The 16897-nt window shown below is 42.3% G+C and overlaps 2 protein-coding genes across 2 annotated transcripts; one reads left to right on the forward strand and one right to left on the reverse strand.

The window, feature by feature from the left end:
* Window positions 1–740: 740 nt before the first annotated feature.
* parp1 (poly (ADP-ribose) polymerase 1) lies at window positions 741–14783 on the reverse strand. Its single transcript, XM_071917771.2, has 23 exons — window positions 14596–14783; window positions 13395–13557; window positions 12497–12612; window positions 12013–12227; window positions 9741–9831; window positions 9476–9592; window positions 8851–9027; window positions 8449–8611; window positions 8046–8186; window positions 7643–7882; window positions 7449–7514; window positions 7155–7287; window positions 6453–6648; window positions 6057–6185; window positions 5383–5466; window positions 4631–4753; window positions 4245–4373; window positions 3971–4069; window positions 3633–3785; window positions 3269–3396; window positions 3077–3138; window positions 2374–2488; window positions 741–1612 (listed from the first exon to the last, which is right to left on the reverse strand). Exons 1-23 carry the CDS (start codon window positions 14716–14718, stop codon window positions 1531–1533), a joined length of 3045 nt encoding a protein of 1014 aa, XP_071773872.2. The 5' UTR covers window positions 14719–14783; the 3' UTR covers window positions 741–1530.
* adorb1a (adenosine receptor B1a) lies at window positions 10821–11762 on the forward strand. Its single transcript, XM_071917742.2, has one exon. It carries the CDS (start codon window positions 10872–10874, stop codon window positions 11760–11762), a length of 891 nt encoding a protein of 296 aa, XP_071773843.1. The 5' UTR covers window positions 10821–10871.
* Window positions 14784–16897: the final 2114 nt, after the last annotated feature.

Genomic DNA, 16897 nt, shown 5'->3' on the forward strand with positions numbered 1-16897 from the left:
GATATTTCAAGTCAGACAGAACAGGCACAAAGCATATTCCCATTGTTTCATAAAGCATTTCTCAATTATTATGGCTAAAAGTTTTGAAGATGCTACAGCCAGTATCTATAGATTGAATATTTTCTGGGATTTCATTTCATATTTTTTTTCACTTCACTATTTGTAGGGGTTGATAATGCTTTGCTCAATTTGACTATAATAAGATTTTCTCCCCAGTGCAAGTTGTTTTGTATGCCTGGGGTTCTACACAACACCAAAATACCACATGTAAAAGTTATCTGAAACACCTTTTCTCTAAGAAAAATTTGCAGCCTTGTGCAATTTGGAAATTGCGTTAGTCAGTACTGCTATTTCAGCATATTTGGGCAGCAGGGTGCCTAGTGGTTAAAAACAGCTCTTCAACCAGGCAACCCGGGTTCAAGCCCTGTGTCAGCAAACAGCCACCGTGCTGAAGTGTCCTTGAGAAGTCAATCCCTCCCAGCTCAATGGGTGCTGTTCTGTAGCTGACCCTGACCTCTGACCTCACAGGAGGGGGGCAACTGAAAACACAATCTGTGTTTCTGCACAGGGAATTAAACTGTCTCACTACTACTTTCTATTTCAAATAATTGTACTGCCCTTTTATATTGATATACAGATTTGGGTTAGATTGAAATCAGCTCCAATAACGATCACATATACAGTACAATAGTAAAATAAAAAAATAATTCACACAAACTTTGGCATAAACTCTTCCAGGGATTCTCAAAAGGCTTTTATTCGGTGAGGTAAGCGAAGAAACAAAAAGACTAAGAAAAGTGTACCACATCATATAATGGCAATCATTTCTGTTACAGAATACTTGGCCTAAACACTAACCACATTTTTCTACTTTTTTTTTTTTTTTAATAGAGTCATTCTTGACAAGGAAGACAGCTTGAGAGACAAACGACAAAACAAAATATGTACATGTCAAACCTCGTACAGAACCTTTGAACCAAACTTCTGAATCTTAGTGGTTCCATTACTGGGAAGCCCGAGTAAAACGTCAACCTTGGTTTGTGTATGTCTGCAGTTTGGTTGTTTGCATGACTCAAAACATTCTAAACTTGCAGCACTATGCCTTATTAACTGCGCAGGTTTATTAAAGAATGAAGAAATAAGATCACTCTAACATGAAAGACTACCTAGAGTGAGACAGAAAACCGCTAACCATGTCTTGTTTTCTTTCAAAACCAAAATCTTTCCGTACAGTATGAACCTCACTTCAACCACCGTGTTCAGCTGTAAATTCCAGTCTTACGAGCAAGTCTGAATTAGGTACTTAAGTGCCTAATGCAATATACCAATACTAAGGAAGGCTGCCAGCTAGTATATGAACCTGATGTGGAAGCAATAAAGTGACTAGGGATTTCCAACGACCAATACAAAGCGTGGTGTAGCATCAGTCCTTTGCCAAACGTTATCTTCTGTTGCAGAGAATGGAGCCCAGGCATTTGGAGGCAACAGTGTTCTTTGTATCCATCAAGGAGGGTTTAGCTGCAGCCCCTCTCACCACAGGGATGTCTGGTAGTTAAACTTGATCTTCAGGAGATACTTCAGGTTCACCTGCGCCACATCATACACAATGTACCTGGAGGAGCAACGGTTAAGGAAAACTAATGCCGTCCACAGACTATACGACTAATAAAGTCCAAACAGATTGAAAATAGAAAGCACAGTACTTCAGGGATGCACAAAGTTAGACAAGCTAAATATAGAGATCATACATTTGACAACTCCACCAAAAGAGCACTGCAACATTCAAATCCTTTGCAGGACTGTGGTTAGCACAAGATAGTACAACACCAAACATTGACAGATAGCAACTCGCTCAGTTCCTGTTTGTATTTTTTTTCCTGTTTTGAGCTCAACGCTCAGTGGCTGCTGCTGCCAGTCTCGGTCAGAGAATATTGTGCTTGTCCATCTCACACAGCAGGGTTTCAATTGGTGCCTCAGACCGGTTTACAGCATGATCCGGAGGCAATAGAGTCCTTAAACCCTCTCACATGACAAGATAGCCATGCTGACTATCAGCGCAGACTTCCCCATATCTGCTGCTAAGTCAGCAAAGACTCCACCCAATCTTGAAATCGGAATGCCAAAATCTGGCCTAGAATCAGGCTAAATATCATGTAGTGAGAACCTGGCAAAATAGACAGCTGGAAACAGTAATGAAAGCTCAATTTGTTATAGGTTGGCAGCTACAAAATACACTTGAGTCACTACCTTTTCGGCTCTGCACTTTTTAGAGACAGAAAATACATTATATAGCAGAGCAGAAAAAACATGGAATAATTTAGGGACAAAAATACTTTAAAATTCATAAACCAGGTGGTGAAAATTAAAGGATACTCGTTGTACAGAAGACTTGTGTCATCAATGTTAGTATTGGCTCCTTTTCCCAGAGGCACTTGCACCCCGTCTAAAGTGACACTAGCACCTGGATCAGGGGCAGTTCTACCCACACCTGCAAACAAGAAAGAAGAAAACATGAATGAGTAAAAGTCTGAAGGAGAGTGAATGAAAAACATTAACATTATATTAACAAGAAGCACTTGAGCTGCCAAATGTCACGGCATAATTATTATGGTATATTGAACATAACCAATTATGTAAATAAGGTCATTAATTAAGCTAATTAATGCATTAATTAGCAAACAGTTCTATGTCAACGTAATTGTCTTCACATAACATGTGGGTAATATTAATATGAACTCTTTATCTTAATGCATTAAGGAGTTAGGGTTACTAGTAGCAGTTTGAAGAAAAACAGTTAATATGCAAATGTATGCAGCACGGTAGATCATCTACTCTGTAGGAGGAACCTGTGGTTTGAGTATGACATTTTTTTCATCTATTGTTCTTGAGTTATTTTGTTCACAAGAATGTGTTTACACATAAACAGATGCCACCATGACGACATAATGACCCACATACCAAGTACCATGGTGACGAGCCATGAAAACCAAATTCCATTTCAGTTTTCATGAGACACTTATGACAAAGTATACTGTATAACGAACCATTTTATAAAAAAAAATGCAAGGTTTCTCACCTTTAACACTGTGTTTGCCCTTAGGTACTTTTGTAATATGTGAGGCCTTCTTCAGTTCATGCCTGCAAAAAAACAGCAAGACACACATTCACTTACACCATCACAGAGATATATTTTGTCAAGAAGCACTAAAAATAAGTCAAGGAACCCCCATATTTCAGCATGCAGTGAAGAATTCACACTGTCACTCACATGTTGCCGAGGGCAACCTCTGCCAGCAGTAGGAGGCCTACAGGGTCTGACTGGGAGGTGTGGCAGTAGTTGGCACTCTTGGACACCATGTCGGCAAAGTACACACCTTTGCCAAACATGTAACCGGTCTAGAGAGAGTAAAGCGAAACACAAATGCCATCTAAATTAAAACAGAAGTGAATATGAGCAAATGCACTGAAAACATAAGCTGGTTGTAGAACATAAGCACATATGAAAAGGGAGGTATTGCATTGTTGCATAAGAGCAAGTGGCAGGTGCAGCCTTTGAAACAGTCTTTAACTCAGCCTGACCATAATTAGAAAATCTAGTACAAATATACACATCACAGTATAGCAAGACTCACCACTGGGGCCTCTGGAGGGGCGATGCGGAGACCCTGAGACAGAATACCAGCGTAGTTGGTGGCGCGTGATCCGTGCCACAGCAACTGGCGATTGTGCAGGTCCCTGAAGGGACGGAACCGTTGGTTCTCTCCCTCCCGAACAATTTTGAAGATCTGAAAGATGGAACAAAGTCAGGAAACACAGAGGCAGGTGAGAGTTTACACCCGGCAACAGAGCTACACAGAAGAACCAACACGTGGTTTGTGCTAGAATCAATATAATAATCATGTACACAGAACAATATTGAAATATAGTGGTTGTCTTGTTAAAAACATGGCTTGTCCCATTAATAACTTACGTCTTCTACTTCCAGTGTATAGGTGTTGTGCGTAGCAGCGTGTGTGTTCTTGACATATTGCAAAATAGTGTCAGCCTCCATCGTGGTCTTATCAACAACCTGTGAGATAATAGACAAATAAACATATCACATAATCTCTACAAACTTTGTTACAATGCAAGTATTACATTCACTTAGTTGAACATTATATTCACTAAAACAATGAAGGATTGCACAAAACACTGTCCATGACTATGAAAGAGTCGGTCACAAAACAGCTGGAAAAGCCCTTCACCTCAATCTTGGTTTTGAGTTTCTCGTAGTTGATGTCGATGGGATCGCTGTCGTTGTCCTCGGCTCCTCCTCTCAGTAGGCTGTAGGCCACTTCGATATCCAACAGGTTGTCCAACATCTGAACTTTAGCCTGGACAGTGGGACAGAAACGGTTCAGTACCCTCCATGCTTGTCCAATTGTCCGGCATTGGCTACATTTAGGACTATTTTATGAATGCACATTTGAGTGATGTATGCTAGTGTTACGAGACCCATTTGAAACCGTTGAGAAGCCAAATGTCTTACATATAGCATAAGACCATTTACATTCCTAAATTCTATATGGGTATATATCAGTGAGAGGATAAAAAAAGGGAAAACCATAAAGTGAGGTAGGTGTGTTCCTACCTGAATGTAGTCCAAGTTGCTGAGCAGTGGAGGTTTCTTCATGCCAAAATCGTGAGGTATGAGGGTGTAGAAGCGATTGGACAGGTCCAGGATCTGGGACTCAGGCACAGAGTCTGACACAGCCTAGGATGAGAGAGAAGGCAACTCAAGGTTATAGATAAATAGATTGAATCATAGATTGTTACTTTATTTATCCCAGTGTGAAATTCAACTGTCACAGCAGCAACTAGCGACATAATAAACAGCATAACAAATGCTACAATACAGGCTAATAACAGTGTTGTTGTCACCCCATGTACAATTACAATGAATGCTATGCCCCCATACAAGTCAACATTTGGCATAGTAAACTAAAAACATGAGAAATTATATGTAATATCCTCTATATCCATTATATGAATCAAGAAAGAAAGAACAACATTACACAAATCCGCATCCGCACACACAGTATATAAATCAAGAAATATATAGCACAAATCCAGATCTACATATTGCGCATAGTGACATATATTGAGTATAACAAAACACACCACTAGTTTTTGGGAGTGCAAATGGTAGCGGTTCATTTCCATACTATAACCTTGAGGACATGACCGCCACACATATCAAGTGTGGACAATCTGAATATTATTAAGTAAGTTGAAATGAGGACTTGCTCCAGTTAACATTTCCTGAAGCAGAGTTAAATGTGGAGACACACTAGAAAGGTCAATATCGGGATGTCCCTCTGGGAGGCGCTGTTGGATGCTGACCTGCTGCACTTCACTGAGGAGAGCGTAGGCGCTCTGGATCTGTCTCTTGCTCAGCTTTCCGAGGGGCATCTTCTGGAGGTCAATCTGAAGACAGGAGAAGAGAGATAATGGAAGATATTATACTGATGTGTGGCATGTAAAAATAAAATCTTCACTGTGCACACTAAGGGAGTGTTAACACTATTCCTCTTTTGTAGAAAAAGCATTGCCCCAACTGCATTTTGTGTTGCTAGTATGAAGAAGTGGGATCATGCACGACATGCCTTCTTTCCTTTACAACATCAGTACATCTGTATTCAGCAGCAAAATCCCACCTCTTCATTGTAGTTGGTCGGCTCAATAATAGGGGTCCATGTCATGTGGACTCCTCTAAACAGCTGACCATTTTCACAATTTTGTTGTAAAAAGCATCTCGTATCATATTTGTATGCCATGGTTCTTTATAATAAACCTGAACTTTTCTCCACTTAAGAATGTTCTGCCAAAAAACAAGTGATACGCGGTTCTTTTTCCAAAGCAGTTTTTTGCATTTTTTCCAAGTTTTTTTCCATTAAAAAGGAAGTGGTAGTATGTGAAAAAGCAGAACAGTATGAACATGCCCTAAATTGAGATTAAAACCTCTCTCAGGCGTTCTCTTTCTCACACACGTACTGCCACCAATCTCAAAGTCTTACCTCAAACTCCACCATGGCCTTCTTCATGCTCTCCACGTCAAAGATCATCCGGATCAGTTCCTGGACAGGTTTGGCCAGGTGAGACTTGGTGCCAGCGGAGGCCGTCAGCTTCTTCACTGCCTCCTCATCCTGTCCGGTAACATGAGCACCACAGTCCATCAGGTAAATAAAACAAGACACCCAAAACCAATCAGGTATAGAAAACAAACAGAGTAACAGAAGGGCCACACTAATGGGCAAATTGTTACACAAATGTATAGATAATCATATATCATATAGAATAATCATGTCGCAAAATATTGTATATCCACGACTGCCCAGGCTCCATAAGCTAGAAACTGAAGAGGTAGGTATTTGTTTTGTGTTAATTGGTGCATTTTGTGTGTGCGTCTGTACCTGTCCATAGTCAATCTCCAGAGGGTAGAACTTATTGGGATACTTGGTGAAGTTGGTGCAGCCCCAGGCGTTGCCCGTCTTCTCCTTGTACACACCCAGGAAGTTGTCCATGGCAGAGTTCTTGTCGTGGAACTTGTCCAGCTTGTTGCCTCCGATGGTGGTGCCCACTCTGCCCCATGACCTGAACACCCAGTACCTACACACACGACAGATGGGGGTGTAAGCCATATAATATTAGTTAGATTGATTAATGGATGGTTTATGGATAGTTTATGGATAGAGGAGAGATGGCAAGAATGGGAGGAAATAATGAGAAAGGAACAAATACAGTCCCATAGTGCAATTTGCAAGCTACAGCTAGTGAGTTAAAACCAATTAGAAAAGTGCAAATATCAGCCATAATCCACGTAAAATAGGGTTGTGAATCAAAAAGTACTGCTTTTTGGTGTATAAGATACGCATTTCTAATATTATACATACAAAAAACAAGGGAGATTTTATCTCAGATGTTGACATGAGTAGTCAAAGATAGAGTAGAGGGAGTTCTGACTACAAGAATCTGCATCTTGAGTGCAAATCACTCTTTTATATTATTGCAGCCAAATTGGTCCATCAGATCAGTGCTTCTCTATATCCATAAATATCCATATACTATATAGATATTTGTTAATCAAGGTCCTGATTTTCTGCAGTGACACTGACCGTTTCTGTACATCATCCTCCAGCAGCTGCAGCTTGTAGTAGGAGTTAGTTCCTCTGACAATGTCCACAAGACCCAGTGTGGCACTGTACATCTTCCCACTCTGCTCCAGGACATGGGCGCTGTTCTCCAGACCTGAGCAACCAAGAGAAGGACAAGTCAGAGAAGGTGATTTACCCACGCAAGGTACTCAAGACAACTAGCGGCTTAGTCTAGATTTGCCAAAAGATGGTAACGCAAGCACAAACACACACACTAACACACGCACACACACACTCACACTCACTCACACCTACCCGAGTCTGGATCCACAGCAGCTCCTCCTTTGACTGTCAGTTTCATCTTCTTGGACTTGCTACCACCTGTAATAGTGTAGATACATTTATTGAGATCCAGTTCCTTCCATTCTATTGATATCATATTCTGATTATTACTATTATTTTATTATCAAATCACTACATATACATCAACAACAACCAACAGCCTTTACCTTCCTCCTCTTTCACCCTGCCTGAGCTCTTGCTGGCCACGGCTCCAGACTTGGAGGCCACTGGCGGAGCCTGGGCCTCGAGTTTGACCTCTGCCCCCCAGGGTGAGATGACGTGCAGGGAGACCAGTTCCTGGAGGGCCTTGCCCGACGACTTGATGTCTGTGAGGAAATCCTCAGAGACCACACGTACGCCGGCCTCCTTCACCTCCTCCATCTTCTTAGTCATCTTCTCCACTTCCTCTGTGAAAACAAGAGTGAGAGTGCATGTTAGAGAACTGGGAAATATTGTTGTACACATTGTAAAGACACATTATATTACCTTTGCTCATGAGATAAGCTCTTAACACCAATTGGTAGCAGTTACTGCCCCACATTAACTCTCGCTTGTTGATTGGCTACTCACTCTTGGTGCTGAGGCAGAGAGCGGCCTTATTGGCCGTGCTAGTTATCTTCCCGCCCAGCTCCTCTACGACGGCCTTTAGATCATCCTTGTTCTTGGACAGCTTGCCCACGGCCACCAGTTTCATACCAGTAAGAGGTTTGTCTACAAGGAGACAAACACACAAACATATTACAAACTCAGTCCATTTTCAAAATTCAGATCAATAATAACATAAGGGAACTGATCAAATATCTGGCATGTTTGAATTCCTCTGATTGTTGCAGTTTTGACGAAACTAAAAAGAATACTTCATAGGATTTCTGTCCATGAAGCAACAGTCTGCATACAGAGAGGATTTCAAATCCAGATTTCTTATAATATTTTAATATTTGCACAACAGAAACATAAAGGTGTCTTCACTCACCTGCAGGTGCTCCCTCTGGCAGCGGTCTAGTGGGGGCACTGGAGGCACTGGCCAGGGGTTCGGCTGAGGCTGCGCTCAGGGTCGGGGTGGGGGCCACCTTGGGGTACAACCTGACCTGTCGCTTGAACTTGAATTTCTTCAGGAAGGGAACCTCATGGAATTCCTGGAAGGACAACCTCAATATAATTAGAATGTTTACTAGTGTTTTATGCCTAATATCATGCTCAATTAATGCCAATAAAAAGTACAACAACTATATGGATATTGTATTTCCTTCCAATATGACGCATTACTGTTCACTAGCTATGGCTGTCATTATAATTTTTTGCCTACTGGTGATTCTGTGTGGTAATGGAATATTATACAGAGAAGCAAAGGAAGCCCTGGAATGAGGTCACCTACCTTGGGGATGACCCAGTCTTTACGAATGGGTGTCCCAATTTTGAACACACACTTTGTCCAGGCCGAGATGTCCCCGGTGCAGTAATAAGCATCGCCCTTGAACACCAGCTGGCCCTTGCACTCCTTACAGGGCTCGAGAGCCCCAAAAGCCATGCCGTCTGCCAGGCAGTCCACCACCTGTCAATCAAACAACACATGCGTGCCGGTCACGGAATAGCGTCACTATACCAGTGTCTGGAATAACAGGGACTAGGGGTACACTTGTCGTTTCAATGTGACTTATCAAATAAAAGACTCTTCTACCAGTTTAACTCCCATGAGCAGAAAACTCAGCTTCTTACTCTCTATCAGTATAATACAAGGAATAAGTTCATGAATATCATATTTATCAGGCCAAACGTAAACAATGTGATCTCATAAAATCCAAGCCTTAGAATAATATCTTGAAAATCACATTGAAATGACAAGTGTAACCATAGCTGATTATACACAATAATTCAACTAGTTGACTACCTACATGTGTAAACGTAGTAACCATTTCAAGCCTGCCTAGACTTTGTTAAATGCCAAGTAATTATTTACAGTAGAAGTTTAGATCCACAGAAAATGAAAGCTGGCTCCTTACATTGGACTCTCCTGAAGGAACCTCCTGACTGTTTGCAATCAGCAGCTCCTTCATGTCGTTGGTGGAACAGAACTTCCTCAGCTTGTCCTTGATTCCCCATATCAGCTGACTTTGTTCCTGTAGATGTGCACACACACACAATGTATTAGGAAAGTCATCATTCTAGACAGGTTCACCAAACTTATGTGCTGTTACCATGACATATTGTGTCAAAACGTATATAGATATATATATTTTTTTTTTAAAGGGGAAAAAGTGGGCAAACCTTCAACTGCTCTTCCAGCTTTTTCTTCTCCTCCTCTTCTGCCTTCTTCTGTTTCTTTGATGCTCCGTCCATCTCATCACCCTTCCTCTTTCTGCAAGAGCAAATGGGAAATGAAAACAGTTCTCTTTCAGGCCAGTTTTTGACAAATTTTACATGGATACTAGAAAACAGGGTGGATAGATTAAGTTGATGTCCCTTGACAAAACCTCCAAATGAACTTCCTAAATGAAGCCAGAAGGGACACGGGACAACAGCCAAGGTCAGGGAAAAACAAGCCCGAATCCGACACCTTTATTCATTAAGCAAATTCATTAGAGCCCCATCAGTTAATGGACATGCACACACAAGCTGGTGCATGCCTCCATGTCCCCAAGCTTCAATATTGATATCACCCTCCCTGCCCTGATAATAACAAAATAAATCAGCTCCCCATGAGATTTTCACTGAACCCACACACACACACACACACACACACACATACACACTCTCTCTCAGACACACGGACAAAAACACACATATTTTACTTAATGACCATCCCATAGGAGTCGGCTGTCTGATCCTTTAGAGTGCAAGAAACATGACAAACATCCCTCATCAGAAAACCCAAGGGGAGGTCAGGAAATCTATAAAACAGCCTCCTCCAGCCACTCAGCATCACTTAAACAGAGGTGTGTGTGTGTGTGTGTGATCTTTAATGTGAGGGCAGGAGAACTTCACCAGGATGGCTGCAGGATCACACCGATGCAGCCTTGGCTCTTGAGTAACGATACTCTCCAAGAGTGACTGTGAAGAGTGAATATTACCACTTGTATTCGGTTTAAGAACCAGGCTAGCTCGGTGAGTAATTCAAGTATTTTATCATCATGCTGCAAGAGGAAGAAATATCCATACAGCATTCAAGGTTGAAACTTCTGACTTTGCCTTATTTCTCTCTTTAGGACAACTATGGAGAACACCAGTGCATTGCTGAACCTCAACACTTTCCTCCTACCTGGAAACTCATACCACCTGCCTTCCCCTTCCCAGCAACCTCTCTGGAACTCCTCAACCTCTTCTTCCTCCTATGCCTCCTCCTCCCTCTCTCCTCCAACTCCCCCTGCTGACCTGGTGGTTTCCCCTAATGTGGCATACATGGCCGCTGAGCTGGTCATTGCCTTTCTGTCCACAGTGGGCAACCTGCTGGTCTGTGCCGCTGTGTGCCTCAACAAGAAGCTGCGCACCGTCACCAACTACTTCCTGGTATCGCTCGCGGTGGCTGACATCTGCGTGGGCGCGCTCGCCATACCTTGTGCCATCCTGACCGATATGGGCGTACCGCGCCACAATCTCTACCTGTGTCTGCTGATGCTGAGTGTTTTGATCATGCTGACCCAGAGCTCCATCTTCAGCCTGTTGGCAGTGGCTGTGGAGCGCTACGTGGCCATCTTCATGCCCTTCCGCTACCAGGCGCTGATGACGCCTCGCAACGCTGTGCTGGTAATCGTGGGCACCTGGGTACTGGCCTTCCTCATCGGCCTCGTGCCGCTGATGGGCTGGCACAAGACGCCGCCCGATTCAGGCTACTGCTTCTTCGTCTTCGTGGTGGACATGACCTACATGGTCTACTTCAACTTCTTCGCGTGCGTGCTGGCGCCCCTGGTGGTCATGTTCCTCATCTACGCCCAGATCTTTGCCACCGTCAAGCGGCAAGTGCGGCGCATCGCGGCCGAGCACGGCAGCGGAGGGGAGGGGCAAGCCAGGGCCGCGGCCTGCATGCGCCGGGAGATGAAGACGGCTATGTCTCTCTTCCTGGTTCTTTTCCTGTTCACCGTCTGCTGGATCCCGCTCCACATCATCAACTGCTTCCTGCTGCTCTGCCCTCACTGCCCCGTGCCGCTGGAGCTGCTGCTCACCGCCATCATCCTGTCACATGCCAACTCCGCCGTCAACCCCTTCCTGTACGCCTACACGATGACGGCTTTCCGGGACACCTTCAAGTCTATCTTCTTGTGCTGCAGGACCATGGGTGACGGAGAGGCTTAGAAGGGGGCCCCGGGTGATGATGGAGGGGGAACCGCTGTCCGCAGACCTGAGCAGACTTGGGGTCCCTAAATGGCTAGAACTTGACCAGTCTAGACACATAAAATACTGTAAATACTGTGAACACTATGATGCTACCCATCAGGCAAAGCATCCACTCTCTCCTCATACATCAGCCATGTAATTTGTACCTATGCTGTAACAGCACCACTATTCCAACCTGCACCATTTAAGAGATTACCCTCCCTCTCACCCTTCAGATTTGACAGCGGGAAGCCTCTTCTTAAGATCCTCTTTATCTTCGGCCCGCAGTGCGTTGAAACCCTTCAGCTGGGCGGCGTTGTATTCAGGCTTGAAGGCCAGTTCCTCCCTGCGGCCCACGAAACAGGCCGTGTGGTACCAGCGGTCTATCAGGCCCAGCTGGGGCTTCTCTGGGTCCACAGTCTTCTTGGACACACGAATCTGGTCCTGAAGGAGAGACCAGAGGGTCAAAGACTCAATAACACAATGGAATCAGACTTACATAATACACAATGTAGTTCATAACATGTACATTGATAGTATTAATAGCCAGGGTTGTGCTTTATTTGGGTAAAATTAAAAATCCATAAAATAAATCCATAATTTTCTACGCATTTACATGCACATTTTGTACAGGTGTTCAGGCAGGGTATTTATTGTTGTATCCAAACACCAAACAGTAGTTTTGGTGTGTACAAATGAAAGTCTCTGCTAACCTTTTCTATTTTCTGCTCACAGCCTTTGCACGTGCTGCGGTTCGACTTGGCGTACTCCACCGCAAAGTCATTCAGTGTCTTCTCTCCTTTAGCTCCGCCCTTCTGGTCCCCTTTACCTATGAGAGGAAAAATATTCGACTGTCAATCTCAAGACAATGAACAGCTGCCAGTAGTGTCATGGCAATATTATGTACAAAGTCCCTTCTGAACATATTATAAATATATTCACCGGAACAAATAAGCCAACAGACTGTTCATTGTTTTAGCACAGCGCTGTTTCCATCGCACCATGGTGATCGAGAGGTAAATTCAGGTCAGGCAAACAGGGTGACACGGTGTGGTTAAATGCTTTTTCTACAAATCATGTCTGTTCTTTAATTAATAAAAGGAAGTAAAAGTTGTATTACTATGAAAGTTAAATCTTAACTATGAGTCTTCACACCTTAGCTGGCAATCCTCTTCTCATATCAAAAGGATTTTCACAATGGAAGAATTTACCTGTTGGTTCCTGTGATTTGCTCTATAGTGGTGTATGCTGATGTGTACAGTTACATTATTTTTGATAAGAAGACCCCTATTCTGGCATTTATAATAAGACATGTTATATAAGCAGTGCTTCTGTGTATGTAATATGTTATAAGCTATGTTTGCTAATGGTTTATTTGCTAACGTTAATTAGCAAGCCAAGTAGCCTTACTGTATTCTCCATAGATGAGATTAGGTCAGATGATCAACTATAGAGCCAGAGAGCTCAGATCACATCCCAATAAACTCATTAATTAGGTTGATTGGCCATCGCCATGAACACACATTGGGACTGTGCAGTGCCTGTACTCGTGATATTTTACCAATCACTTTAGAGAGGAGGAAAGTCAAATGTTAAAGGTCGAGCACTGACCTCCTGTGGCTCCCCCACTTTCAATGGCCTTTTTGACCTTTTCCTGGTCGTCCCAGCGGAGGTCAGAAAACCCAGCGATATCCGCAGTGGACTGAGCTGCTGCCCGCTGCCAGAAACAGGAAAAGTGGTGCCAGTGGGGAACCTTCCCATCAAACATGGGGGACTGGGGGACAAAGAGCAGACAGGAAAGGATCAACATGTGTTAACAGAAAACCACTAGTATGAAGGGAAAAAAAGGAAATACTGCTAGAAGAAACAGGAATAAGACCAATATAATGGGTTTCATAATTATATAGGCTAATAATGCAGTGAAAAGCATAAATACAGACAATTAGACAGACATGGCTTTTTGAAATGGGGCTATTCATAAAAATGCTACAAGCTCAGAAGTGATGAATCTGTGCTCTTGCTGATGTTGATTAGAAGGGATTCAATCTGTTTTCAGTCTGAGGCAGAATCAGTGATGGAGGACCTGGAACTGCTCCACAGAGGATGAATCAGGAGATTGGTTTTGGTTTTGTTTATGCACATACTGATGATGCAGGCCTGTCTGTCTCTGCTACAATGAGCTTTAAGCAACAGTAGCATTGTCAGTCCTGAACTACAAAATGGGGTCGTGTCCCCAGATAATCCCACGGTGGTAAATGCAATCACCATTAAAACGTTTCTTAATTCATTCTCTGTGGAGCAGCTCCAGATTTTACATCTTGATAACAGCATAGGATCACGTTGTTTCTCCGATTTCTTGCTTTTAAGAGAGTTGCCCATTCACACATATTGTTTGAACTGTCCTAGACTAGGAGGCACAACATGAGGCTGAGGATGCTTACATGACGTGGTAATCCTCATTAAGTCGTGAACCCATGAATCGCTGTTTGTTGTGATTTCTAATGGCACAGGATGCGTAATTCCAGATAAGAGAATCACATCAAGTCAAGCTGAACGGTTCTTTTGTGAGCAACACATTCAAAAGATAATGTTAGCCATTTAAATGCTAACAAGGGCCTTCCGTTAAACTATTGAAACCATTTGAAACCACACTGTAAACTACACATTCGCAGTCTTCAGTGGGTGGATTAATGCTGAAGAGAGGGGCAGAACAAGCCAGCTAATTTTCTAAACAAGCAAGTTATCAAATAGCATGCAAGCTAGCCCCTGTGGTAGCTAACTGGTTTCTGCAGAAGACTCAAGACGTCGTTACCTGCACCATGATGGCCATTCGCAGCGAGTCTTTAGCGATGTTATCCTTGCATTTCTTGCATGATGCGCGGCCACTTTTAGCATATTCCGCTTTGTAGAGCTTGTCCTCTTGAGTGTCTGCCATAATTCCTTAATATTAAAGCAAAATAAAATCAACTGACTGTGAGGCCAACTTTCACCGGATGACAAGAAGCCACAACAATCAAAGCAGATGCAGCAGCAGAGCCCGCGTGCGTGCACGGCAGAGAGGAGAGAGAGGCGAAGTGGGCTCACTCTGCCACTGTTTCCGGGTACCACAAACGTCATCACGAAGCGCGGCGGGAAAAAATGCAGATAACACAGGACCACACATGGATGTATTAGGGACCACAGGACTCTACTGTTATTCTATTCATAGTATTCCCATGGTGTCACTTGCTGCTTTACAGTATAGACAGCTCATTGGCTGTGGCTGTCATTTGATTATAATCACCTGTTAATTTATTACAATCATCTATTATTTTCCTGCCAAGATGGCTGTGTGGCGATGTAACAGAATACTATGAATAGAGCTGAAACGTGCCCGCCCCCTTTTTCAGTGGCTCCAGAAGCAAATTCCGCATTCGTTTTCTTATAAACCAAACCAATCAGCTACCAGTTGAATGAATGGGTATGTAACAATAGATTCAGAAAAAAATATGTATATATTTATATGAAAAATTAAAAAAGGCAAGGGACAGACTGTGTATATACATTTTTTTTTAAGAGGGAATGAACTACTTTCCCTCATTTTCAACAGTGATACTAAATAATATTAGGTTACAATATCCTAATATTATAATGATTACTGATGATTTTCACACCTGCACACTCTTCTCCTCATCCCTAAAAACAGATGTCATGACTGGCAGTAAAACATGGAGGAGTGGCAGCAATCACTGATACAGGTTCAAGCCGACTAACATACTACTACCAACCACTTGCAACTTAAATTAACATTCTCTGGTGAAGTCTCTGATTGGTGGGAACTTGCCAAAGCTTGTCGGTTGTGTAGAATTTAAAACGATTTCTTAAAAGCAAAGTTGAAATCAGATTGACTGATGTTTTCTAAGGTCTATAGTCCTTTCACAATCTAATAGCTCATGATAAGGGTTAACGCCCACTTTTGGAGACTGCAATTTTTGAGTGATTCATCTTTTAAAACATAGACGATCTTTGGTGCATGCCCGGCAGAATACGCGCGCTAGTCGCAGTCAGTAGTAATCGAGTCGGGAGAACTCGTCCAGATTCTGAAAGATGGAAACGCTAAAATGTATTGCGCACTAAGATGGTCTTTCTATAATTTCTTTTAACAGGAATTTTAACCACCTTCTCCCTCCAAAATAACATTTCGACATACTTTTTGAGCTTCATACCAGTGAATACAGGAGAGAATAACCTATTCCAGTTAAATCAAAAATCAAACAAAAAACGCAATAATCTTTTCCTGTGATCTTAGACAGTTCACTCAATAACAACTTTCTCCCAAAGCTAGAAACAACAGAACTAACCTCATTTTTCTGAGGCTGCATCATTGAGCATGAATAAAAAACTGTCTTTGTTTACTCACACATTATTAATTTGAGCTTTTATTACATTGCAGGTTAACAGTTTGCACCAGGCAATACCTTAATCCCAGAAAATCCCATTTATAATGTCACATTGTCAGCAGGAGTGTGTCTCAGTGACGTGGCTGCAGTCTTTTTTTTTCTTTTTTTTTTTCTTCAAATGATGAAAGAGTTTTGTTTTTGAATCAGTGGAAGTTTCCCCCTTTAGCCAACATGTGAGCTCAGGTTTGCTACTAGTTTATAGACATTTTCTGGTCAAAATAACTTAGGCATGGTCTGATTCTATTTAAAAAAATCCTTTTAGAATTGCTAGACAATTTTCACTGTGGGATAATAAGATGTTTTTGATACAACATAGAAACTTATCACAAAAATAATCCTCTAGAATCTCTTTCAAGTTTAACAGAATCCAAAGTGAGCATTGGGAGCAAGGTTATTTCTGTGCCTCTTCTTCTTCACTTTTGCAACTTAGTTTCAGCAAGTTAAAAACCATGACAAATCTTCATTAATACATAGCATCAAGCTGTTCATTGAAGCTTGGTCAGGTTAACATTCTTAACAGTGCTGTTTCATGATCAGACTAATGATTTATGACTTTACAATTTCTCCATGACATTAAATTACCAAAATGTCCTCTATGTGCCATGTGTTTAACCTTTACTTAAGTTCTGGGATACAGGATGTGCAACATCAAATGGTAAAATCCAAAATTTCATT

Source organism: Centroberyx gerrardi, chromosome 18 (assembly GCF_048128805.1).
Source record: "Centroberyx gerrardi isolate f3 chromosome 18, fCenGer3.hap1.cur.20231027, whole genome shotgun sequence".
Classification (NCBI taxonomy): domain Eukaryota; kingdom Metazoa; phylum Chordata; class Actinopteri; order Beryciformes; family Berycidae; genus Centroberyx; species Centroberyx gerrardi.